The sequence below is a fragment of the Phoenix dactylifera genome, unplaced genomic scaffold (genome assembly GCF_009389715.1).
Source record: "Phoenix dactylifera cultivar Barhee BC4 unplaced genomic scaffold, palm_55x_up_171113_PBpolish2nd_filt_p 001240F, whole genome shotgun sequence".
Taxonomy (NCBI): Eukaryota; Viridiplantae; Streptophyta; class Magnoliopsida; order Arecales; family Arecaceae; genus Phoenix; species Phoenix dactylifera.
The window spans coordinates 93,680-121,023 of record NW_024068575.1 but is presented as its reverse complement, the minus strand read 5'-3'; the positions used below and the strand labels follow the sequence as shown (position 1 = coordinate 121,023).

Genomic DNA, 27,344 nt, shown 5'->3' with positions numbered 1-27,344 from the left:
TGCAAGCATAATGCTCCATCCTTGGAATAATCCCATGATCCCTTTGCATGGTGTAGAAGTGCTCCCACCCTTCCTTAACTAGACCCGCATGGCCACAAGCAGATAGAACAGCAATGTAAGTGACCTCATTTGGCTTAGCCTCAGTTGAGATCATCTCATGGAACAACCTGAGTGCTCGGTTTGCATACCCATGCTTAGCAAAACCTGTGATCATCGACGTCCATGAGATCACATTATGATCATCCATCTCATAGAAAACTCGGCAAGCATCCTCTATGTCTCCACACCTAGAATACATAGATATAAGTGAATTACCAATACCCTTATCCAATCCAAATCCTGTCTTTAGTAGCTGGGCATGCATCTGCTGGCCCTTGCTCATCATTCCAATGCTTGCAGCAGAACTCAAAAGACTAGCAAATGTAAAAGCACTTACTCCAATGTCCATGCTCTCAGTTTGATGAAGGAGCTCGAGGGCTTCTTCGGCATTGGAATTCTTCAAATAACCATCAATAACGGCATTGTATGAAATGATATTCTTTTCATACAGTACATCAAAAGCTTTGATGGCATCTTCCATCCTACCTGACCGTGCATACATGCTGACTAAAGAGTTACCTACGAAATTTACCGATGCTAGACCTGATTTCACAACATGTGCATGGACCTGTTCCCCCATCTCAGGATCAGATAGACTGGCACATGCCTTGAGAATGCAAGAATAGGTAAAATGGTTTGGCCAAACTCTTCCCTGCATCATCTCGCACAAGAGCTTTATTGCTTCCTCATCATGCCCTCCACTTTGCACATAGCCTGATATCACCGCTGTCCACGACATGACGTTATGCTCAGGCATCCGATCAAAAACCTTCCTTGAATCATCCATCGATACCCCTACTGCACATTTTGCATACATGTCTATGAGGCTGCAACCTATGCAGGTGTCGGAGGCAAATCCATTTCGAATCGCTAGAGAGTGCAGTTGCTGCCCCAACTTAATGGACTCCAGCTCGGTGCAAGCAGAGATCACGCTGCTCATGGTAAAGCGGTCAGGCTCGAACCCGTCGAGCACCATATCTACGAACAAACTGATTGCTTCTTTTCCACAGCCATGTTGCCCGAATCTCGTGATCATCAGGGTCCAAGCGACCAAGTTCCTATCGAGCATTCTGTCGAAGACCTTGCGAGCTGAAACCAAGTCGTGGGTCTTCGCAAACATATCGATCAGAGCACACCCAACTGATACATCCCACGGGAAAAATCCCATTTTGGACACAGATCCAAGAACCACTTTCCCAACCGACATGAACTTCGTATTCGAGCAAGCTTGAATGACGCTAGAGAAGCTGAACTCATTCGGGCTAAACCCCATTTCGAGCATTTCGCGGAACATCTCTATGGCTGTTTCTTCCATCCCATTCTGGGCCGCGCTGGAGATCATGGCGGTCCAGGAAACTAGATTTCTTCGGCTGCCCATTTCCTCGAAGATGGAGCAGGCGGCGTCCCAATCGCCGCATTTGGAGTAGAGGGTGATAAGGGAGTTGGTGACGACGGAGTCCAGGGGAAGGGCGGAATCGAGGAGGCGGCGATGGAGGAGGCGGCCGCGGGCGAGGTCGCGGGAGCGGATGCAGGAGCGGAGGAGGATGGAGTAGGTGACAAGGTCGGCCGGGACGCCGCGGCGGGCCATGAGGTCGAGGGCGGAGAGGGCATCGTCGAGGCGGCCGCGATCGGCGAGGCCGATGGCGCGGCGCTTCAGGGGCTCGAGGGCCGGGTGTTTGGTGGCTGCTGGGGTTTGGGGGACGGTGGTGGTGATGGGGGTTTTGGGGTGACAAGGGGAGAAGGGTTTCAGAGGGAGCGGGGGAGTGGTTTTGGCGGGGAGGGAGAGGGCGTGAATCATGGCGCTCCTTCGTTCTCGAGCCCATCGCGGTTCCCAGACAAAACATTTATATGTACATATATATATATATATATATATATATATATATATCAGTATTACTCTTTTCTAACCAAAAAAAAAAGTATAGAAAAAATTGAAGTCTAGGAAAAGAATGATTTAACGATGAATTAAGAAATGGAATTATGGTGAATAGACAGAGCTATGTCAGGTTTTCAAAAAAGAAGTTGATAGGATCATGACACCAGTGGAGTTCTCAAAAGGTAAAAATTTAATTATTGGACAACTATAACTCTTTAGAAATCTACTCGGCTCAGACAAGTGATTGCGAGTCATAATTTACTCAATGAAGAAAGACTTATTCAGCCTTTTCTCTGAAATACTCTAATACAGGTTGGATTATTAATCAAGTGGCGTCTTATTAAGGTAATTAGAACGATGAACCTCTAATAAATGTTTATTTTGAGCTAAAATATTGTCAAGTATCTCATTAGTTTTTTTTGGCCTGGTTTCATCTCACAAGTGGGATTTTGTTAGTTCGAAATATTTATGATTCATTTGGATGGCTTTGATCTTTTAGCATATATATGATAAAATCCATCAAATGGTGCAATCATAACAGCTCTACAATAAGCCATGACAAAACGATGCACAAAAATTATAAGAAATGATGTAGTGAAATTGCATGGGGAGTTAATTTTGGGTTGGAGGTGCGTGCTTCCCTTAAACCCAATTCTGTCCATCATTCTCCATGGTAAATTTGGTGGCATATTTTGAGCCCAAGGAACAATGATTCATTGATCACTCAGCACATACTTACTACAATCACAAACAAATCTCGAAAAAGAAACACATCACCGGTACTGAAAGATAAGCATTGTGCTTAATAGAACCTATCTCGTTCGGAGCTTTAAGTAAAATAAAATCTGTATTGTATAAAATAATAAAAAAATATTAATAATTAATTTTTTTTGAAATTGCAAATCTATTTATTAATATTAAAGATTCTTCTTTTGAGGTTTATAATTTATTTGTTCAAAAAAAATGGATTCTTCATGCAAGCTATGTTACCTTTTGGCTAACTCGTGCAATCTTAGAAAAATTCCTTCACGCCTAGCTTATAATTGCAAGGCTGCGGGTCATAAAGCGGAACTCTGTACGGTGAAAGTGACTCCTACTTTGGTGCCCAAGGATCCAAACGTTTTGGCTTTGGTATTGCTAATTATCAACAAAATAACAGGTACAACAGACAAATATACCAGCAAAAGAGCTTAAATGAACGAAATATAACCCAACAACAGGATGAACATGAATTCTGAGTTGCAGCAATTCATCATATGTTGTTCAACAAGAACAGTTATATATCCCATAAGCTTAAAAACATCCAAAAGGAGAGTGTGTGTTTTCATCCAAGCATGTATTGCAGGTTCACTATACACAACTGTTTTGGGGGTATGAAATAAATAGGTTCAAGCATATTAATAAAACAAATTGATAAAAAAATAGTCTCTACCACCAAAGAGAAGCAGCAGCAGCAGTTCCCTTAATCAGATATAACAAGGGAGCAAAAAGGGAGAAGCAATGCTTTGCCATATGCATCAGTCCCTCCTGTTTGATCAGTTAGTTGATCACTTGGTGTTCTTGTACAGGCCATTAATGACCGTCTGAAAAGAACAATTACCATGTTAGCAACAATTAAAAGAATACGAGGAATGATCAGTTTAAGGGTTTCTTCTTTCCTCCTTTCCTTTTTTTTTTAGAGCTGGAAGATGTTTAACACGACCGAACTGTTGTACAAGTAATCAGCAAGTGGAATAAGCTCCTCAAACCAGGGAGATCAGGTTCAAAGAGAAGAGAAGATGGCTAACCTGGTAGTACTTGAGCAACTGGGGCCGCTTCTTCTTGTAAGTTGGGGTAAGCAGATCACGTTCCATGTCAAATGGTATGGGGTCAAGGTGAACAGCTTTAATGAACTCAAAACCTTTCAACTGCCAGAAGATTAAAAAGCAGCACTCAGCATCAAATTCCAGGAGCTAAAATATCATTTATCTAGTAAACAGGGCAAATTATTGGGTGATGATTGCAAAACCAAATCAAATATAAGTTACAAAAATTTACTTTCTTTGCTTTTGCAATTTTTGTGAGTTCCCCAAGGATTGATTCTTTAGTTTTGGGATTTTCACAGATGGCAGCAAAATCTCCACTTATACCATTTTCTTTAGCCCAACGCTCCAGAGCCAGTTCATTCGGATTTACAATGGCAACAAGGAAGGACTCAAAGCTATTCCCGTATATCCATATCTGAAACAAAGTCGATTATGTTGGTCAATTATATAAAGTAACTCATAAAACGAAATGATGAGGTAGATAATATGCTAGTTATTCAAATTTATTTTGATTCAGTAAACGTGGGCAATTATAATTTACTATTTGTTGCTAAACTGTTAAAATGATCAAGTCAACATCACAACGTCATTCTACTAGCCAGCAGAGTAGCAGACCTTTCAGCGTTCAGTTTATAGAGCAACTTTATTGCCACCTTTGACAGCCTTTGCAGTCAAAATGCAGAAGCCCACTTCTAATGCTTATGAAAAAATGATATATAAATAGTAAATAAACTTGTGAAGAGATCTTCAATAAGAGGGCTTGCAAAAATAAAATGACTGGCCTTTTCATTCTTCCCTTTAGTCATGCTCTACTGTATAAGTTCAAACAATTGTTAAACAAATAAAATTATCGGAGCAGAAAAGCCTGTTAGAGGGTCTGGTTAAAGTCTTTAACAGGAATGAAAACATAACAGCGAGAATAGCTCAACTGTTAGGAGCTGGCTCTACATAACAGAAATTCTTCAATACTTAAATATGGTTCTTTCTTAATTCTTCGTCATAAATTCAAATCCCTCAATATATCAAAAACCTCCTTTTGTCTCTCTCGCACATGACAATCTGAGAATATCATCTTCACCAATCATTTAAGTTTTAATCTGATGTCTTTGGCATCTATATTTCCATCAATAAAACCATGTCAATTGTCAACTATATAACCAGAATGTCCTGGCCATTGCCCATCCATGAAACCTAGCAGCACAACAGGAACCTTATATGCTTATAGACATGCACCACACTTCATTTTTGGATAGATACACCTGCCTAGTTTCACTTTCCGAACATAATTTAGAGAAGACCCTGGTGAGGTCTATGCTGTGATAAAGCAAGTGCATTTATCAATCCAGCATAATTTTTTAAAAGAAAATCATAAATTCAAATTCTGACATCTCACTTGTCCTGCATATGCTCAATACTTGTGCAACATATAACAAGAAATTCCTTAGTCATGCAACGTTAAAACTTGAAACCTTCTTAAAAAATGCATGGTTGTATCTAACAAGGAATGAAGTGCATATATGAATTCAAAAGGCCCATACAAGAAAGATCATCAGTAGAAATCTTTTGACCAATACATGCTCCCCTGCCCCCTCCCTCTCCCTATCTCTGATAAAGAGAAGTATATGCATCAAAAAAGTGCATTTATGTTATGTGAATCCGTAAAGAGGTTATTTTATAATGATAAGCTTCCCATCCATAAAGATTTCATAAGAGGTCATTTATGTGCAATTTTCATGCCTTTATGCCACTTGCTATATCCTCACTACTTTAACGGTCCCTATTAATCCAATACATCCATTTCTGCATTCTCATGTTTGCTACACTCAGCTCTAATGTACGCACCATCTTTAAGACCTCATTTTATGCCCAAACAGACAAAATTGTTAGGTGCATTTGTCTATAGGAAAGCTTTTTCTACGAATTCATTGCATGCACCAAATACTGTGGAAGCACAGATTTACTTCAGGAACTGATATCAGAAACATCTTAATGTGTTCTCTGATTTTAAGGAGTTCTTTAGATGAATTAAATGAAAGGAAAACAAAGGGTAACCTTGTGTTGCAGCAATCATAAATGATATAATTTTTTCCTGCCAATAACATATTCCTTATGCCATGTCCTTGATAAGGCAGTCAGACCATGAGCACTCTATAGGGACATCATCAATAACCAAAAGAAGACAAGGAGACTAAGCTATATATTCTAACATAGTATCATATCAAAATAAATTGAAATAATAAACTTGATTATTTCTTAAAGAATTGTTCACATCGAATACCGCGTCTATATCAGGAACAAGACCATATATGTTCTCCAGATTTTCAACTGCAACATACTCTCCTTGAGAAAGTTTAAAGATATTTTTCTTCCTGTCAATAATTTTTAAGCTTCCATCTGGTTGCCATTCTCCAACATCCCCTGCATACAACAATAACTGTAAGCATCATTAGTGAAAAAATGGCCTCAAAATAAAATAAATGTAACACAAGAATAGTAAAAGTTGAAATTTTGAAAAGTGCCAAACATGAAATTAAATGTGTAGAATGTGAATTAGCATCAGAAGTTAAAGTTCTGACAACAGGATTTCGACAGTAACAAACAGGCGTGCAACTTTATCATGCATGATCTAAGTGAATGCTTATTCAAATAGAAATGAGGCAAAAAAGTCATATTCAACAAGGTTAACCAAGCCAAGCCCAAAAGTGATAAGCAAATTTTCACCATAATCTAGAGAGATATCACATAAACACCACCAAAGTGCATGCTTGTTTCATCATGCATGTATAGATGACAGGATTTTATGTGACAAACCTGTATGAAACCACCCATCAATCATAACTTCATTTGTGAGGTCTTCTCTTTTGTAATATCCTGAGAACAAGGTTTTTCCCCTGATGCAAATTTCTCCACGGGGTATGCTGGAGAGGGCATCATATCCCATTTCAGGAACAGACTCAAGGCACACATCAACATTTGGCACTGGAGGGCCCACTGTTCCAACCATTGCAATGTCATTCGGTAGTGATACAAAAGTTCCCGCACAACTTTCCGTCAGACCTAAATCGAGAATAAATGCAATCAGCAATTTATGATAGACCAAAAATAAAGAAAATCTCTAGACTAGGTATAAAATAGAACAATTTCTCCTGCCAATTCATAGAAGCTACAATAGGACCTTGTACATATATTCATATAACAGATTCATACTGATGGACAACATTTTTAAAAAAAAAAAAATTAAAGGGAGGGTAGTTCCATGCAAAGTTTATTATGACAACTTTTTATGATACCTTAACTGGTTATCAAAAAACACCAATGAGCCGCTTAGGGAGTCGCAATAAGTTGATGAAGGACTTCATTTTTTTGCAATGTCCATTATAGTTTAGGTAAACAAATTAATTGAAAGCAGTATGCAGTCTATCAGAGGATGTAGTTGCATACCATAGCCTTGTACAACATGGGCACATGTCACCACCCGTAAAAAGGCTTCAACATGGGTAGCTAATGGAGCTGCTCCAGACAAGATAAGTCGTACCTTTCCACCTAGTCCTTGTTTCACCTAAGTGCATAAGAGGTCCAAATTCATAAAGCAATATAAAACAGTTAAGGGCCACTAGTTTGAAAACAACAATATACAAGTAATATCTTTATCAAGAATCTCAAGCCACCTTATTAAAAACGATTTTATCTAAAATTGGAGACGCCTCGTCATGTTTACTTCCCCTATTCATGTTACGTAGTTTGCTGCAAAATTCCATCTCGCATGTTAAATATATTCAACAACATTGATACAACTATTTAATGGGTAAATCGAATTAGCAAACTTTAAAAAGTAAAAGAAAGAAAGAAAAGGTAAACAATATGAAAAATCTAGAATCATAGTTTGTGCATCTAAGATGGAGATAAATGATTAATGACATAATACTGCTTTTGGAATCCAAAGAGCTGTCAGCATCAAAATGTAGGAAGCATAACTTGTCGATTTTAAATAAAAATTAAAAAAAAATAATAGCAGATAAAAGAAGTGATTTAACAAGAGATAAATGAATCATGAAACTTACTATTTATAAGCAAAATTAAACAGAGTTTGCTTCAGAAAACCACCTGAAAAAATCTTATCTTGCAGACCTGGAATAAGTAGAAGTCAAGTTAGATAGTTTCATTATGCATGAAAAATGTACCCATGAACAATTAAAGAGGTAATTCTCTGTCAGCAGTCTCTTGAAGGTAAACAAGAATTCTCAAAGATCAAAAAACTAGTTAAAAAGGGAAAAAAAAAAACAAGAATAGTATGAACTATGATTTATATGCAAGAATCAGGCTTCTGCTTTTATAAGAAAAATCATGGCATCCTCATGTTAATGTTATCAAATTCTTTAGATGGAAAATTAAGATTCAGTGAGCTGTATGTGGCGTAGAGCAAGGATGCTTTATTGCGAATGCAATTATATCCAACTATGTGTTACAAATATCCAGCAGTTTCACAGTATGACCACACTGCACACTCATGTATATCACTACAACTCTTTCTTCCCCTACTTCAAGAGGATTCATTTAACTCGATTTTTAGTATTGCACAGGCCAAAATGATAACAGAGATAAGGTTGAAGAAATAAACCTACACAATGGAGTGGTTATGCATACCTTCAAGTTCTCGCAGATTGTTGACATATTTAAAAATATATCAAGTATTCAGCTATAATACTACATGCAGGTGTCCTAGTACATGCTGTGGTAGCAATGCATTAAAATTTCCATGTAAAAAACTACCTGAATAAATTCGATCCAGTACACGTGGAACTGCACAAAAGACAGTTGGTTTTAGCACCCCAATATCTTCAACTAACAATTTGACATCCTGAAGATGAAAAATTGAGTATTCAGTAACGATTTTTATTCAGATAATATAAATTCTAGTTGATTGGCTTACCCCACGCCAAAATCCTATTGAGGCCCCTTGAAAGATAAATAACTCCTCAATCACTCGATCAAAAATATGCGCCAAAGGCAGATATGATAGATAAACATCATCCTCATGAAACTATAACAAATTAAGGAAAAAATAAGTTACGTAAATTTGAGATGTAGAGTAAATTATGATAGGTAAACAATTCAGTAAATACCTAAAATTGTGTTATAAAGCTTTATGGTTTCATTTTGTTGAGGCATCTACTATGGAGCAATGTAAGATACTAAATAACAAATATGATCTTACCTGTTCATTTACACAATGAAGCAGCCGATCCACACCAGCAATAAGAGTAATAATGCTTTCATTGGATATCATTACACCCTTAGGGTCGCCAGTTGTTCCACTGGTGTACATTATTGTACAGATATCTGTTTTTTTATTTACTGGAAGATCAAATTGTTGATTTTCTCCCTGAAGGTAAATTGCATAAGGTGAGAATGTATCTTCCAGGTAATAGTTAAAAAACCATATTTACTAAAGTGTGAAAAAATTGTGTGCATTTCTGCTAACTTGCATGCAAAAAAGAACAATGGACAGAGAGATGCATTATTGTTAGTATTTCTCCATCATTGCACATCACTTATAAGACGCCTCTATTTTTACATCTATTTATTTCTGATATCTTTTATAGCTTATCCACTCCGTTGGATAAAATGTCAACTAGTTTCTTTTATTAAGAAATTAGAACAAACTATGTTCAAAAGAAACATCATGAGGAAAACTCAGTCACTCCTTCGACACCTTTATCCAGGATGTTGGCACCAATAAACTCTGCATTTCACATCTGATTAGCTAACATCATCTTCCAAAAGAATTAAACTTTCCACAATTTTCACAAGGTAGCACAGAACATGGCCACAGCATGCAATCTGAACTATCCGTATGTCCTTACAAGACTCTTTCTCTTCCTTCATAGTCAGCAATCAATTTCTAGTACATCTATGTTATCTCAGCATCCTCAGTTCAGTATTGCACATGCAATTTACCAGTTCTGAAAAAACAACTCACTGCATTTGGCTGAATAACTTCCATGACTGCAATTTTGCTTTCATCAACTTTGTTTTATGAATAGATGTCTAATGCAGTCAACTTGAGATTTTTCTATGAAAGTCATGATGGACTAAAGTAGGTCCTGAAATGCTGTAAAAATGTTTGCACCAACTTATCCCATTTAAAATGGAAAAGAAGAAGAAAATAAGCATATGCATGAAAAACCAACTCAATAAACTTTTGGAGCCAACAAAAGGAGTAGCTGTATTATTGTCCCATTTGATTTTTACACGGCTCTGAACAATTGTTTTCAAGTCCTATCTACGAATAGAATATTTAGAGCCATTAATTGGAGTCAAACATGGGAAAGTTGACAAAATTTGTCACCAGTTATTTTAAATGTGAAAAATTATTTTATGCAAGAAACCTCAGGAGTTAAAGCAATAGACATACCACAAGCAAAAATTCATCCCAAGAATACACTGCCACACCAAAATTTTCAACCTCTTCTCGCTGCTTAGGAGTGACCTTCCCAAAACTTACAAGTACTGTAAACAAAATGGAACTATCAAGATAACACAAATGGTGCACAAAAAGCACCAGATCTGGAATAGAAAAAAGGAAACTCATGACACTTACTTTTCAGGAACTTGGTTGAATTGGGAAAAGTTTTCAACAGCTGAAAGGATCAAAAGTTCACAAAGAGTTGATCAAACTATATGCAGTAAATTCTAGTAGTGTGCAAAGATTTCAATATAAAACTAATATTGTCGTGATTGATAATAAACAATCTGAAAATAATTTTCCTAATTAAATGCAATAACAGCTAACTTACATTTTTCGCTGCCTTAAAATAAAATAAGGGAGATAAGCATGAACATGTATAACAACCCACAAGAGCAACCTTGAAAAGCATCACTTTGGCCTTCACACATCTACTGCTAAAATGTGGAATTTTTTTTAATCTGGTTAAAAATGAGGAAAATCAGGAAAATAAAAATCTTGAAACTAAATAAGATTCTATAAATTAAGGAAAACTCAAGAGTTGCTTGAACAACAACTTAGCAGTCTCGCTACCCTAGCACCTAACCACAACATCAAAGAGCTAATGCATTACTTGTGAAAAGAACATGCTCAGAATTTTAACCAGTGTTGCATGGACACTAGCATGAGAATCAGATTTGGATATTTGTCCAAGAGTTTGACTTGGAAAGATTAAAAAAAAAACACAAAGATATCTGGAAAAAATATTTGAATAAACAAGTACATGTGTAAATTATAATAAAAGAAAACAACCAAACATTAAACAATATCATTTGTTAAGGTCTTCCAATACCCATGCATCTCATTCAAATTTCCCAATAAGCTTAAGGATATTAAGAAAATTGACATTTTGTGAGGTTACTTTAGTAGCTACATTCTTTACCAATCTCCATAAAGAACAAAAACTCATTTTTAACATTATTTATTGCGTTGAATTCATTGTTGGAAGAGTCTATCAAAGCTGTGATCAAAAAAAGGTAAGTATCCAACTGTCTAACACATATCTGATTTAGATATGTATCTGACATGGATTCTTGGAGCTGGATATGAGCATTTAAATGACAAAGATATGAAACTCAGCATGTTAAATAGTCTTAGGCATGGATTTTCCATTTGTGCTGGAAGACAGCTAGATTAAATGAGAATTGAAGCTATGGCTTGCAACCCTTTCTTTTCCTACTCAAAACAATGACAGTCAAGGACAATGATGTCATGGCAATAATGTGGAAACCAATTTCAGATCATGAAACAGAAGAGGTTGGAAAAAAATTCATATAACATAGTCTTTTATAAAGTTGTCAGAACAATTGGTTCGAATTAGTTTTTTTTTAAACATCTCTAAACTTTTAAATTAATTCCCATATCTCTTTTTGATTGATCTTAACTATAATGTGGTTGTCCATATGCAAACCCAGCTTCATCAATCAATAATGAAATATAGATTATTAAAATAGAACTGATATTGGTATTTACAAGACTAAGAAATAACCGTAAACCATGAAGAAATAACAATATACCAGAATGACTACACTTTAAATGTAAAAAGATTTTAGATATAAAAATTAAATGTGATGTTAGGTAGCTACGAATAGTGGTGTACAAGAAAGAAATCATGAAAACATATTGGAGTACAAAGGATGCAAAAACTGCAGCACAGAACCAGAAGCTACTGCCCGTACCACCCTCTACTGACCACACAGCAACCAATTTTGATGTAGATATTCCATAGTGGCCAAACCATGAGTAGATATGGGCCTGTTTTGCAGTGCATGCTATACCGACCCATGATTAATATAGGCTCAAATCATGGTTTGACATTCTCAAGAAGAAAAAGAACTTCAAAAAACTGCGGATGCTCACATCAGGACATGGTTACAGAAAGAAGAGAAAAGTACTGAATGGCATTACAGGTTGGGAACTTAAAAGATATATTAATAAACTGATATTAATGACACAACATAGACATTTATGACATTCTCAGGCATTTCACTTTCAAAAACTGTTCTTGGAGCTACTGAAATATTTCCAAGACTTTCTAAAATATTTTACTAAAAAAATTACAAAATAAGTAAACAAAGTAATGCATTTGTTCACAGGCATGTGAAAAGGATAGTATACCTCCATAATCTTTTTTTCTTCAACAAAAAAATCTGAACTTCTGCATGACATATAATGAATTCTACTGCGCCAGGCCTAAGTCAAGATAAAGAAATAACAGATAGAGTTGAATCATAATACTCAGCATTTATCAGAACAAGGTTGAAAGAAATTGAATTTTCCAATTAAATTGCATCAAAGCTCATAGCTAAGGATCTGAATGAATCATAAGCACATTAGCTGCTCGCAAGCATCAGGCTGCTTCCTTCTTGAGACAGATTGGAATATGCTGACAGAGTCTATGTCAGAATATGGGAGGACTTTCTTCTTTGAAATCGGCAGAAGAAGGAATAATGAGATCTGAACCCCCACAATGAGAAAGGGTGAAGGAAACTCAAGAAAGAGAAACTAAACAAAGGGAAAAAGAAAAAGCAGCATGCCCACTTCAAATGACATACAGCTTTTACTTCAACTCCCTTGTATCAAAATGATAGATTGAAGTCAGCACCAACTTTAGGAGAAGCAACATTAAAGAGACTCCCCACCATGGTTGTGGTTATCAAAACTAAGTGAACGCATTTAAAATGCCATAAAGAATAATATAACTACATACCAGGGTATCATACAGGGGAACACAGTAATTCCATGAGCATTGCAAGCCTGCACCAAGTCATACAAAATTCATCAGATAAACAAGAATAAAATGCAACATGCACCAATGCATATTTTTGTTTTCATCTAAAACTTGCATGAAAATATTATGCAGAGAATGCTTGACTGTCAATGTCAAAAGATCAGGACACCATGAGAACAAAATTTGTCCATAAAGTGCAAAATACTTTTAAAGCCTCTTATTGTATGGTAATGAAATTCTCAGGAATCAATAGTAACAATATTTGTTTTAAAACAACAATCACCAAGTAAATAAAAGCATAATACCTCCATAGTGATGACCCATCAGGACAGTTGACTCCATAGATACCACAACGACCACCCTGGAACAATCAACTATAATAATTAAGTCTGAGTTTCACAATATTTTTATACTTTAATAAGATATTTCCTACTGAGAAGAGAGAGAAGGAAGGGGAGAGAGGGAAAAACATCATCTTGGGTGATCCGATCTCAGCTCCAAATCTCATCCTTGGCATGCGACACAGGCTCAAGATTTGGCATGCGGTATCACATCCTCTTACTTGGTACCAGTTTTGATCTCTGTATTTTCTCTTGCGATCCTCCCGCTCCTTGGCATGTGGATGAACCATGTATGGGTTGTACACATGAGTGGTGATCCTCGTTAGGATTTAGCAGCCTAAAAGATGGACCTGTAACCCCCATTGTTTAGTGGATTATTTTTGTCGCCCGTGGTTTTTCCCTGTTCAGGATTTCCACGTAAACTTATGTGCCTATTTTATTACTTGTTTTTTCTCCTCTTGCAGTTTGTCAATCCCATAGAGACATACACAAAAGTCCTATCTTGGTACAACAGTTTCCACAATTTCAGCCTGACATTTCACAAGTTCAAATTGTGTCTGAACCTCTGTTTCTGCTGAGAAATCTTCTGCTACATTGCTGTGATATCCGGTAGAGACAGGTGTTCCGAGACCTAACACTTCCCTCACTTCTTGTTCCTTTATTATTTTATCCATTATAGATGTTTTGCTACTCATGTCCTAAAGGATTTATAACAAGCTTGGAAGGAGAAACAAATGATGGTAGATTTCTAATAAGCTTTGAAACAAGCTTGGAAGGCAAATAAATGGCAGTAGAGTTCTAAATTAAACGGAAAGTTCCAGCTGGAAGGATCAGATGCTTATATTTTAGGATCCTCAACGTAGCAATACGTACATCTCTTTGTATATTGAGAAGTTTTTCCTACTCATTGCTAGTAGTGATCCGAGACATGTATCTAATCATCAATCTTAGAACAGCATGCTAAAAATATTATAACAAATTTTTTTAGAACCAAAAAAAAAAGTTACCTGCTCTACTCCACAATGGCGAATGGAAGCCCCAACTTTCATCACAGTGTTATATACTTCTTCGTAACTCCACCAGATATATTCCCCGCCTGCCAACCACAAAAAGGGACAAAAAAAGGTGAAAAAAAAATCCAACATCAAGAAATGATATACAGGTGGTATTTATGATAAAGAGTAACGAGGACTAACCTTCCCATCAACAAACTCTCGACTGCCAAGCATTCGATTCTTGGGATTCTTCTCCACAGACATGCTGAACCACAACTACAAACAGGTCAACACAATAACAAATAACGCCATATACTAAGAAAAGGGGTTTTAAAAAAAGAAAAGAAAAGAAACAATGTAGCTAAAATCCTAATCCGTTTGTTCTAGTCCCGATTAATTTCACCCATATTTTCCCAAAACAGAGAAAAAAGAAATCATCTAAGACAGCTGAATCTCGAAACAGAGAGCACGGAACAAAGAAAACATAAGCGCGCGAGAGAGAGAGGAGAAGAAGAAAGCACCGGTTCTTATCTCAAAAAGAACGGAAACAACGGTAGAGAGGAGAGGAAACCCACCGGAAAACATCCCAACAGCTCTCCAAGCCGGGGACGGGCTGGGGGAAGCCATCCTTGGCGAAGACGCTCCGATAGGCGGGGCCGACGGACGGCCTGCCGTCGCCGCCCTCCCGCCCCTTCTCCACCTCCACCACGTGCTTCATCTTGAACACACCCCCTCTCCGCCTCTCCACGCCGAATTCCTAAAACCAACTCAGAGAGACAAGAGGGAAGTCCCGGGTTTTAAGCACAGGGGCGGCGGAGAAAGACTCATCGCTCGGGTTGGTTAACGCTCTTCTCCTTGTTGTTGGCCAACGCCGTTGTTAAGAAAAGCACGGGAGCTGTTGGAGGCGTTGGGACTTTCTCCCACTCTGGGATTCTGACCTTCTTCCCCTCGTCTCGTGCGGCCTGCCTCTGTCTTTCCTCCGTGGAGTTGGAGTTGGAGTTGGAGTTGGACCAACGGCAGTGTTTTTAGTACAAGTAGTGACGTTACCGATGGCACGTGATGACGGGAGCGTTGCATGGAAATCACAACCATTGTTCTCCAAAAACTGGAATACACCAAGACGCGAGTGGGACCATCGGAAGAAGCGGCGTGGCGCAGAAGACTGATAACAAGAGTCGAGTTTGGCGTTTAATTTGGGTGCGTTGGATGCAGCTGGATAAGAAGTCCATTTTACCTGTCAAATCATCACATTGTTGGACTCATACATCGACACGTAGAACATGCATTTGTGACCATCATCCAGTCGTAAAAGACAACATTAGCTGGGCCTTGCCAATTGGGAAGTCCTGTTTTGGGACAAGCCCGGTTCCAATTCGTGGGCCAATCTGAGACCAACGTGACCAATTAATGACTCCGATTTACCTTGCCAGAAATTCATAAGCCCTTATCACAATGATAATAGCCCAACAACTAATTTTTGCCAACCCAAGCTAGATAGATAGAGTTACATTAGCTAAGATAAAAGAAAAGCATATAAATCTCCATATGTACATGGTGGAAGAAAGCCCACAAACTGAAAATTGTCCATATGAAGGTAACATGGACTCACAGAGTCAGTAGTTTTAGAAATAATATCATTATTATATAATTGTTCAAACTTTAATTTTATAGATTAGCCATGGTGCTGCTGCTGCTGGCTGCTTGTTTATGACGAAAAGTAGCCATTTCAGCTCAAGTCATGGATCAAGAACACAAAAAGGGGCAATTACCAGGGTACTAAAGGGTTGGCATAATGCTTGGAGCTAGGTTATAAATAATTAGAACCAGCTATCAAGAATGCTGTCCATTAAGTCAGACATGTGAGAACGCTACATGCTGAGATGCCGAATGGTGAGGATTTCTATACGACAGGCTGATAGTTGATTGTTGTCAACATTATTTATGTATGGCAAAAAAATGTCTCCACATACAGTAAGGCTAATTAGATATGGCAGTCATCTTTTCTTAAAAAATTGGAGAAAATGGTGGTAGTCCAATTAATTGTAATGCCTTAGCCACAAAGTGGGTGTCCCAGGGCATTTTCTTTAATTAATTACTAAAGTTACTCAAGTAAACAATTGCTACAAGCCCACTGAGATAGAATTACTGAAGTAGACATTGTTACAAGCCGAATCCACGACTTTTGTTGGGTATGAGCCATTGCTTGTATCATCAGTAGGAGCAACTGTAGCAAGTAAACATATGGGCAAATAATGAAACAGTCCGAGTACTGACAAAAGAAAGTCAATGCAGAAGAGGACCTAACTCATGATTCTTATCTGCTATGCTTATGATCTACCCATAATGGTTACTTTGACAATCTACTATTCCCTTCAATTAAAGATGATCTCTTCAATCCCATTGACATTTATATCTCTATAATGTGCATGGCAAGTGTCTTTAATTACATTACATGTCAATCAGTTGTTCTTTCCATGTATGGCCAGCTTGACAATGTAGAAATACCATATGAAGATGAATATTTAAAGAGCAGCGACCAATTGGATTTCATTTTTTTACTCATCCAAAACAGTTGCATTAAATTAACAATGTGGCATACCAACTTAAAACACGCAATATTGATAGATTCAGTTCAAGCACCCATATTATGTCACATGGATATACATGGTTTACGTTGTACATGCCATTAATATGTACATCCATAAATAGAAGCAGCAGCAGGCAACTGTTTGATTAGATACAACTATTAGAATAATTTCAAAATATGGGCTTACACTGATTGTGTATTTTTTGTTTTATAAAACGGGTTAGACATATGGCTCAGAATGGTACTTATGGTTAAGCCCAATATGATGTGTGATCATTTTGTTTTATGGGCATTGGTGCACCTTGAATGTATAGAATTGAGTCCTATTTATTGTGGTAATTTTGGTTATGGTAGGCCAGAAAACCCAATTAGGATTTTGGAGCCTTTAATGGAAAGGCTCCTCTATGTTCCTATATATAGGCTAGGTCTCCCTCTCCTCTCCATATGGTTGATAGCTTGCCCCCATTGACGGCTATCTGTTATTTATGACTAACAACAGCAGCACCATCGGAAAAGGGATGAATAAAAATAAACAGTTTGTACATCAGCTGCACTTGCAAAATCACTTGATCACTTTGGTGCTTTTTGGTATAGCCCGTTGATGATACTCTGAACGTACATTAATATATTAGAATGTCAGGCATTTAGATCAAGTATATCTTGGCACAGTTAAAAAGGATGTGTTTTATGAAATAAAATTGTAAGGAATGAACAACACAACACTTCTCGTTAATCAGCGCTTGCAACAAGGGTCACACCCTTTTGCTTAGGCACCAGAGGTCCGAGTTCGATTCTTGGATAGTGCATCCCAAAAATATGAACCTGGGGAATTATAGTGTGGGTATGTTTCCCCTCCCTTTCTCTCTGTCTCAAGAAAAAAAAGTTTCTTTTTGTTTGGAAGAACATGAATAGTTTAACAGAATCAGATTGCTGTAAAACCATCACTGAGGAAGCAAAAAATGCACACAATAGGGATATGGACACATGCCTCTTTTCTATGAGTCATGGAGTTCTTACAGTTCAAAGAGAAGACAGGATAACTAACCTGGTAGTGCTTTGAGCAATTGTGGCCGCTTCTTTGAGTACTTTGGGGTCAGCAAATCGTGCTCGATGTCAAATGGTACTGGGTCAAGGTGAACAGCTTTTATGAACTCAAAACCTTTCAACTGTTCAGGAACATAGATAAGAAAAACAATACAGGTCAAGTTCCAGGAGCTTGAAAGCCATTTAGCCAGCAAATGAGAACGGCTTTTAAACTGATAAAAATAAAGAAAATAAACAGCTAGATGCCGTTATGAAGTTTGACCTTCTTTGCTTTTTGCAATCTTTGAAAGCTCGCCACGGATATATTCTTTTTCTCTGGGGTTCTCACACAGGCAGGATAATCTTCCACTTATCTCATTCTCTTCAGCCCCAATGCTCAAGAGCCTGTTTGTTGGGATTACAATGGCAACAAGGAAAGACTCGAAGCTATTCCCATATATCCATATCTGGACAGAATCATCTCAATTACTCAAAGAGATAAAGGATTCATAATAAGGAAGCTGGCTAAGGAAATATAAAATAACAGAACTAGTTCTGAAGATTTACATTACCTATTGAAATTATGATTTTAATTTCACTACTTGTGCAATCATAATCTGCTATTGTAATTGCTACATGCTAAACACGTCAATATATTAAGTCATCATCATTTATTATCATTTCCACAACTCAGTGGCCCCATGCACATTGAGCCCATATAGGCAATTTAATTGCCCAGCTTTGCTTGCACCAATCAAGCAGCATTTTTAAAATTAAGTAGCATTTTGCAGCCAAAGATGCAGAAGCTGGCTTTTAAGATTAGAGGAAAATAATAACTTAATAAAAATACACTAAAATTGTGAATGGGATCTTTAATATGGGCCTTGCAAAACATCACGAGGGGTCTATTTTTCTTTCTTTCTTTGTAGGTAGCCATGCATCAAAGACTACATGAAAACATTTTCAGCAAAAAAAAAAAAGACTACATGAAACATAAACAACCAAAAAACAGGAAACCTGGGCATAAAGAAAATGTTGTTGAATGTTTCTACTTGTTATAATCTATAGCAGAATAATAATGATAGCCATAATGGAAAATAAGATTTATCCGGGATCTGGATCTTTAGAAAAATTTTTACAACCTACATATATCAAAGCAAGCATTTTTAAATCTTTCCTTGCTAAATGATTCCAATTTATTTCCCCTCTTCCTAACTGCATTTCCAGGTAAATGCCAAAATCAAATTTCTCAATATCTCAAAGTCCCCTCTGGTATCTTTTGGCAATTCACTGCCATTTTTCAACAATTATTCTAATTTCTTTACCTCATAGTAATGGATGTCTTAGTTTCTTCTTAATGCAGCCATTTCTCCTATATATAACCAGAATGCCTTAGGAATGCCTTTGGTCATGCACCAGCTGAGAAGCTTACCTACTTGACAAAAAACACTTGAAACTACCCTTTTTATTGATAGCTATACTTAGTAGGAATTACCAACCTTCGGAGAAAGGACATTGGCAAAGTCTATTTTGCTATCACTGTAGTCAATTTATTAAACCAAAAGCACTTATAAGGAAAAAGAAGTCAGGTTCCATCCATTTCATTGGCTTGTGCCTTGCACATGCTCCAATATTTGTATTAATCATAAACAGAAAAGTACTATGTCATATTCCAAAAATATGGCCTGCTTTACATGATTTGAAAGCCTATATCATAAACATGTTTTCCTTTCTTAACAAACATGCAAAATTGTATTTCATGAATAATGAATTTCATAGATGAACTGAAAAGGCCGAAAGAACACTGAGAACCTCTTTTTCCCTTCCAACCCACAATTCTAACAAGCGAATTGCACTTGCTAAATATTCATTGCCTTTACCATCCTTACTGATCCAATATCTATCTTATACATTCTCATTATTTGTTCCCATGGTTAGTGCCTGTACCATCTTTCAAAACCTCACTCCCATGACCAAACAAAATTAGCAGTTCTTTTATAAATCTTATACAAAAATTTCTTCTAAAAATCCATTGCATGCAATGATTGCAAAATATTCTAGAAGCAAAATTCCAACTAAATAACAACATCCACATTTACTGGCACTGCCTCTATCTTTTTTTCTTCCGGATATGAGGAGTTTACTAGATAAATGAAATAAAGAAATATGAAAATCATGTTCCTTGTGAAGTGAAAAATGGTAGAATTTTTCCGAAAACATCCCTTACACTATACCCTGAACAATCTGTGGCATGTCTATATAGGCACTCTATATATCGAAAAAAAATGCAGAAGATATATCTTTTTTTGAAAAAAAAAAATCTGAAGCAATAACATGTCGCAGAAAACAGGAAATATCAAACATAGGTTCTTCTACAAGATATTGTTCGCAAGACATACCGAATCTATATCAGGAATAAGACTATAGATGTTCTCCAGATTTTCAACTGCAACGTACTCTCCTTGAGAAAGTTTGAAAATATTTTTCTTCCTATCAATAATTTTGATGCTTCCATCTGGTTGCCATTGGGCCATGTCCCCTGAAGTAAAACAGAACCAGGTTAAGAATAATGCACTAAATATATAGATCCACAGAAGAGTAAACCATGAAACTAGACACATAGCCTGACATCAGATGTTAAAATATTTACATCAATGTTTATCCATTAAGCTAAGTATATAATATGTACCCTAATTTATCCAAGTACGAACATGCTTAGTCAATGCTTTAATTTTGATATAAAGGGAAAGATGATTAAGAGTAATGCCCAACCAGATTAACCTAGTGAGGCAAAAAGTTGATCAGCGTATGTTTACCTTAATCTTTAGCATGGATTCAAAAACCATCAGGATGCTGCAATCCGTACTGGCCATACTGTTCTGACAGGAAATCAGCACCAGTACAGTTGCTAGGATGTTGAAACCCTATCTCGTATACAATCAAGATGACTTGAGAAAAATAGTATCATCAGTTGAAAACAAAACAAACAAAAACATCAGAGATAGTCCTCAATATTTTTAAAGAAATAAAGCTTTACCTTCTCAACTCCACAACTGTGGATGGAAGCCTCAACTTTCAACACGATGTCATATACTTCTTTGTAATTCAACCAAACATATTCACCCGGCTGCATCAGAAAAGGAAAGAACGAAAGAAGAGTGAACAAAATCGATATCAAGAAACCATGTCCACTGGCACTAATGGTAAGATGACTAACCATCCCATCTACATCTCCCGACGGCCAACATTCGGTTCTTGAGATTTTTCTCCGCTGACATGCTGAACCATAAAAATAGACATGTTTACGCCGATAGCCATCACGACCAAGAAGAATTTGAAGGCTACCTTTGGTCCTTTATCATATTGTCTTGAGTAACTTCAAACAGAAACACCGAATCAAGATTTAGTAATTTTTTTTAAAGAAAAAGACAAATAAAGATGTCAAGATAAACTAAACTTCAAAAATTAAAGAAAATTAAAGAAGTAAAGCTCGCCTCTGTTGAAAAATTGCATGTCTGAAAACGATCTGGACCATCCATCAGGATCAAGAAGTCCCCACAGCAGACCCAAGAAACCAAGAACAGGAGCAAGAAACGGAAAGAGAAACGATGGATGGACTTCCACCGTCTAACAGAATAATGGTAGTGGAGGTATGGAAAGAAGACACAGATTCGAAGAAACAAAACCGGAAAACGTCCCAACAGCTCTCCAAGCCGGGGATGGGCGGTGGGAAACCGTCCTTGGCGAAGACGCTCCGGTATGCCGGGCCGACGGAAGGCTCGCCGTCGCCGCCCTCCAGTCCCTTCTCCACCTCCACCAAGTGCCTCATCTCCGCCGTCTCTCCGCCTCTCCGTTTCCTAACCCTACAAAAGTTTCGGATTTAAACACGGCAAAAGGAGTGAAAGCTCTGTTCTTGGGACAGAACAAAAGGGCCTTTTTTCTTCGCAGGGATTGTACGGAAGAAAGAAAGGAGGGAAGTTGTCCGGTTTCCTCTCTTTAATTCCCTCCCCTTTCTTATTTATACCTACATTCCTCGGTCATCGTCAACCCGTTAAGAAATTGGAGGCAAAGTCCTTGCCCGTTCTAGAGGGGACTTAGTGGACATGGTCGAGACTCGAGAGAATTCTACTGGGAGGTTGTACCCGACCATCCGATCTTAAAGGGCGTCCGGCGCTTATTACAGGTGTGCAATATCTTTCAAACCATACATGTATTTCCAAAAACAAATAAAATTGTTGGCTGGATCATCTTTTTAACTGTACATCATTTTAAAAAAATTTTCTGAACCCAAATATATTTGTTCCTCCATTTTTTTTGAAACATTTTGGTTTTTAATTTTATAGGCAATATTCATGCGAGACTAGCATGAGCTGCCGATATACTAAAAAAAAAAAAAAAAACACAAACCACAGCAACGCCGCCCACTTAGTTCCACAAAAATAAAAAACATTATATATCTTGTGACCATCAGTATCAGAGTTTTGGGGAAAACTGGGAAAGTCAGCTGCCATATTTATTAATCGGATATTTAAAAATATGTTATCTGTCCCTTTTTTTATTACAATAGCTTGTATATAATTTAACAAGAATAATATTTATTATTTAATATTTGCATCGACTATCTGTAACAGATGTTACATTTAACACTTAAATATTTGAACTAGCTAAAAAATAAATTGTTTGATAAAAAATGATATTAAATTTTTTTTTTTGGTGTAATAGTAATTAATATACAATCATAATAGTATTATTTTAATATTAAATATTATAATCCAGGTGACTATTAATTGCTATGATGAATTTTTTGAAGATTGGTAGAATGTAGAATATGTGGTAGTTAAATCTACTGTGCAGCGAAAACTAGGGTGCAAAGTATAATCCATCTCAAGAATTGTGGCTGGAACGTTACTCACCATTATATAAATTTTAGGCATCATATTCCATAAACATGAATCTCAAAGTTGGCTTAACCCTAACAAAAAAGTTGAGTGGTACCGATCATACCAATAATTGAAAATCAAAGCCAAACCCTACTAGAAAGTGGAGAAAATGATCTAGGAATTCTTGCAAACTCTACAAAAGATAAATTTTCTATTAATATCTCATTTCTTTAAAATTCTTGCCACATAGCTTCTCTTTTATTTATATATGGCGGATCCAACTATTTGAATGTGAAAGGACAGCAATAATAACAATAACGATAATAATGAGAACATCATATTTTATTTATAATAAATTTTGAGATAGCATGCCCACAAGGCATTTATGGTTAATATCGCCAATAAGAGCTTCATCCTAGATGACCAATTATTACACCGGTATGGGAAAGTCCTAATGACAAAAGAAGAGCGTGGAAGGGCTGAGTTCTTAGAACTAGGGAAGCAAGTTGGATGATAGCATGGTAATCCAAATAATAGGTTGGTTGGTTTTTCTTTTGAAGAAGAAAAAAACAAGAGAAAGAGAGAGAGAGAGAGAGAGAAAAATAATTTTATTTTTCTGTTCCATCACATTCGGTACATCTCAAGGGTTATATATATTCGTGAATAGACTTCATATAAGAAAAAATAATATAGGTTGATATAAAACAAGTTGTTGCGTGATCCCTAAAATTAAATTAACATCTTCCTCAAACTTAAGATGGTACTATAGGTGCCAGCTTGAGTTTGGAAACTAGATCACAAATGTATTCAAAAATTCGGCGTACTAGATCAAGAGCTAAAGTAACAACTCAGAAGCTAATATAATAGACTGGAGCGAACATAGCAGCTCAGAGGTTGATATGATGGTAATTCAAGAGTTGATATAGCAGCATAGAGCTTGATTGACAGAACACAAGCTGTTATAATAACTCAGAAGCTGATATAACATATTAGGAGTGGACACAACAACTCAAAAATCGATATGGCAGAATAATATGTTAAGTTAATGCGACAATACAAAATTTAATACGGTAAAACAGAAGCTGACATAGCAGCTTAGAAACTAATGCGGTAGATAAGAAAACTAATGCAGTAAACTGATGTGTTTGACAATGCTGATGTAATTAACTAATATGGTAGACTAATGTATCCATTGACATAACTGACTAACATAGCAAACTGGTATAATGTCGATGTGTCTGACTGACATGACCAGCTGACATATATACCGATGTGACTATTGACTTATTGAGAATACACGTAAAAGATGTCAATTACAATGAGGGCAGAGCTCAAAGAGAAGGTAACCAAAGGTTGGCGATCCTTGTAGATAGAGGCACTATGGAAGAGGAGCAAGAGACCTCGAATTGGATGGTAAAGAAACTAGAGGCAGCAAATAAAATTGGAGATGGAAAGAAAGGGATTGAGCAACGGTGAGGAAAGATGACTGAAGATCTAAAACTGAAAAAGAAAAGTGGTGGAGAGAAGCTACGGATCTATTAGAAAATAAATGATCTTCAAATGTTAATCTACCGAAAATAGAGGATATACAGATCTACTAAAGAATATGGAATTTTTGAATGTTGATTCACTAGTAAATAGAGAATCTACAGAGAAACATAGAATCTTCAAATCCACCAAAAAATAGGGGATCTTCGGGTGTTGATTTACCAGAAAATAAAAATCAATAAATCGGCAATAGAGATCTTCGAAGCTTTTAGACATGGTGACGACGGCTATAGCAAAGGCAACAGAGATGATGGCAACAAATTAGATAATCAATGGCTCTGATACGATATTAAAATATTTGTAAAAAAAGAGAAAAAAGAAAGAGAAAAATAATTTTATTTCTCTATTCCATCATATTCAATATATCTTAGGATTATGTATACTCATGTATAAGCTCCATATAAAAAAAATAATATAAACTGATATAGAATCATACTAACAAAAAAAAAAATATTATGAATTGATATAGTTTGTTACGTGATTTATAAAATTATGTTAACATGATTGAATATAGAATGGTGGTTATTTAGGCTAAAAGAATATCAAACATCTCTCACTAACGTCATCTCTTCGATCAGCTTTAATAAATTTAAACCGGTCCACTTGTGAGGGACGTAGAAGTGCTGCTAATTATGCCTTCCTTATTTCAGATAGGCTGGTTACCTTAAAGAATTAGCAAGAAGACCTTTTTCGGTTCCAAGCTATCACATCCCTGGATCATTTATCATGCACCACTGGTGACATGATGGTTTAGTTTGAAGCTGGGTTGAAAGGTACCATCAATCATAATTCAAATGAAAGAACATTGGCTGGAGTAAGCCATCCTCTGGTTCTCCTTAATATATTATAACTAAAATGGTACGTCGAAAAGGTATATCAAAAGTTTGGTGGTATGTGTGTCATATAAATTACCTTCCGCATGCTTTCATGAAGACTCGTGTTTGCTTGTATATGGTGTCATTTGAGGAGGAAAAGTGGCAATCTATATTGGTGTATCTAAGCTAATCACTCTCATATTTGGAGGGCATTGTGATCGCAGGTGATTTGGCAATTCTACGAACCCTTCATGGCTCGTTAAGCCGTCAACAAGTTAGTTTGCCAATTTATTAGATCTTGTCCTCTAAATAGTTATTCAATATAGATGCTTATCAACGAACCCTATTTTTCAATCGAGAGATTATACGTAGAACACTTGTTTCATTGAATTCCCATGTCTCTGCAAGTAATAGAACCTAAAGCTAGCGTTGGTAACTTTATTCTCAAAGAAGGTTCTTCTGTTTATTTTTTCTAAATTATTACCACATGGCTGGTCTAAAAACAATCATATCTTGAAAAATGATAATATAATAAAAACAACCCTCGTGAGTGAGCAAGAATAGATTTAACGCCCAAGTAATTGCGATTAAGGGTGAAGGCCTGTGGTTGGGGTGTATCTTTTGTGCAAAAGAATGAATCACCTTCTTTCACGACGTCAACCGTAGGATCGTATAATAGCTACTCAGGATCTACGAGGCAGATGGAAAGCAAGTTAGGAATGCTCTGAGATATGTGCAAGTTGCAATCAGTGTTGACATCATGAAAGAAGATCGATCATCTTTTTGTGTGAAAGATATATACAACCCAAACTTTACGAACATATACTTGATCTAAAGTCTAAATCGAAGTAAACCTGATTGGTAACCCGTTCATTCACTAGCCAAACCAACAATGAAGATCGACAGCCCAAGTTAGGGGTTTACCGTTCGATCGTTTACTTGGTCGGACTATTTTGGAGCCCTAAATTTGAATTATGGGAATCATTTATGATGGACCGAGGCACATGACTACGTTACTCTACCAAACCAGGACGGGTTGTTCGTGACTTCCTATCCGATACCAACTCAATTTAAGTTTCGCAATACGAAACTAATCTAAAGTTTCATACGTATCATCTAACGAAACCCAAACTATAGGTTGGATCGATTGGGTGGATTTACGTTATGCGCGCTCACTTTGTTGCACAAACCGAGAAATTAATGTACAAAGGAGGCAGAACGCTGCTTAGAAAACTTTCATGCACCAGAGATAAAACAACAGTCAGTCTAAACAAAATACAAGCACAAGTATTACATCCTTGCATTGAGACAATCACAATGAGCATCTACATGCTGCAATTATTCGTTCTACTAATCTATCTGTGTAAGTTTAGCCGTAATTAATGCATGCCTTTTAATGCTGAACTTCCTGGAGTTCTCGCGGCGGTGGAAGGCTGCAAAACAAAATAAAAAGCCAAAGGTGATTGTCAATTATCGTGCGTAATTATCCATCGCGCGGCCAAAATGGCAGGAGAAGGGGATGAGTGTGACCTGCTGCAGTCGATGGAGGGGGAGATGGTGATGTTGATGAGGACACCACACAAGCGCGGGAGAGTGGCGGCGCGTGAGAAGTCGACGCCGGGGAAGTTGGGGACGACGCTCTTGAAGCAGTTGCAGATGGCCACCCGGTCGCCGCGGGTGGCGACGGTCCCGTTCAGGGCCGCCACCCCGGCGCAGCACCGTCCGTACGGCACCCACGCCTGGTACGAGAGGTAGGCCATGCATGGCGCGATCACTCGCGCGATCTCGTTGCACGGCGGGGCAGCGGCATACGCCCATGCCCGGGCGGCCGCGAGCACCGCCAGAAGCGCAAGGAGGCGAGCCATGCGACGAGAGTCGTGCAGAATTCTCGAGGGTGAACGACTTGGAGGAAACGTTCTTCTTTGTGGGGGTAAAAATTTGGAATAAAAGGTTCAAAGATTATTATGGTAAAGATGGGGAAGAGATGAGAGATATATAAAGAAAGACAGGAGCATTAAGTCTAGTTGCGTGAGCGGCCATGTATTTGTCGTGGCAGCAGGGAGGATGGAAGGGCGTTGCAGTGGGGTGAGTCGCGTGAACGCCCGGTTTGGGTGAATCACGCTCACCAGTTCGCGAGCA

At 37.3% G+C, this 27,344-nt stretch overlaps 2 protein-coding genes and 1 pseudogene across 2 annotated transcripts; all 3 read right to left on the bottom strand.

Annotated features, from left to right (window-relative positions):
* Positions 1-4: 4 nt before the first annotated feature.
* LOC120108261 (pentatricopeptide repeat-containing protein At3g49170, chloroplastic-like) lies at positions 5-1,921 on the bottom strand (the record flags this gene model as incomplete). Its single annotated transcript, XM_039121843.1, has 1 exon — positions 5-1,921. A coding segment is annotated over exon 1 (1,893 nt), but the record flags the coding sequence as incomplete, so codon positions are not given.
* A 1,276-nt stretch (positions 1,922-3,197) lies between these two features.
* On the bottom strand, positions 3,198-15,619 carry LOC120108260 (annotated as a pseudogene).
* Positions 15,620-26,598: 10,979 nt separating this feature from the next.
* On the bottom strand, positions 26,599-27,070 carry LOC113462456 (non-specific lipid-transfer protein 1-like). Its single transcript, XM_026802924.2, has 2 exons — positions 26,736-27,070; positions 26,599-26,638 (listed from the first exon to the last, which is right to left on the bottom strand). Exons 1-2 carry the CDS (start codon positions 27,068-27,070, stop codon positions 26,599-26,601), a joined length of 375 nt encoding a protein of 124 aa, XP_026658725.2.
* Positions 27,071-27,344: the final 274 nt, after the last annotated feature.

What these genes read in the sequence shown, in the direction of transcription:
- LOC113462456 (XM_026802924.2), bottom strand. Translation starts at nt 27,070, where the DNA reads ATGGCTCGCCTCCTTGCGCTTCTGGCGGTGCTCGCGGCCGCCCGGGCA. An exon ending in CCCTCCATCGACTGCAGCAG is followed by an intron (nt 26,639 to 26,735) that starts GTCACACTCATC and finishes TTTGTTTTGCAG; the next exon opens with CCTTCCACCGCCGCGAGAAC.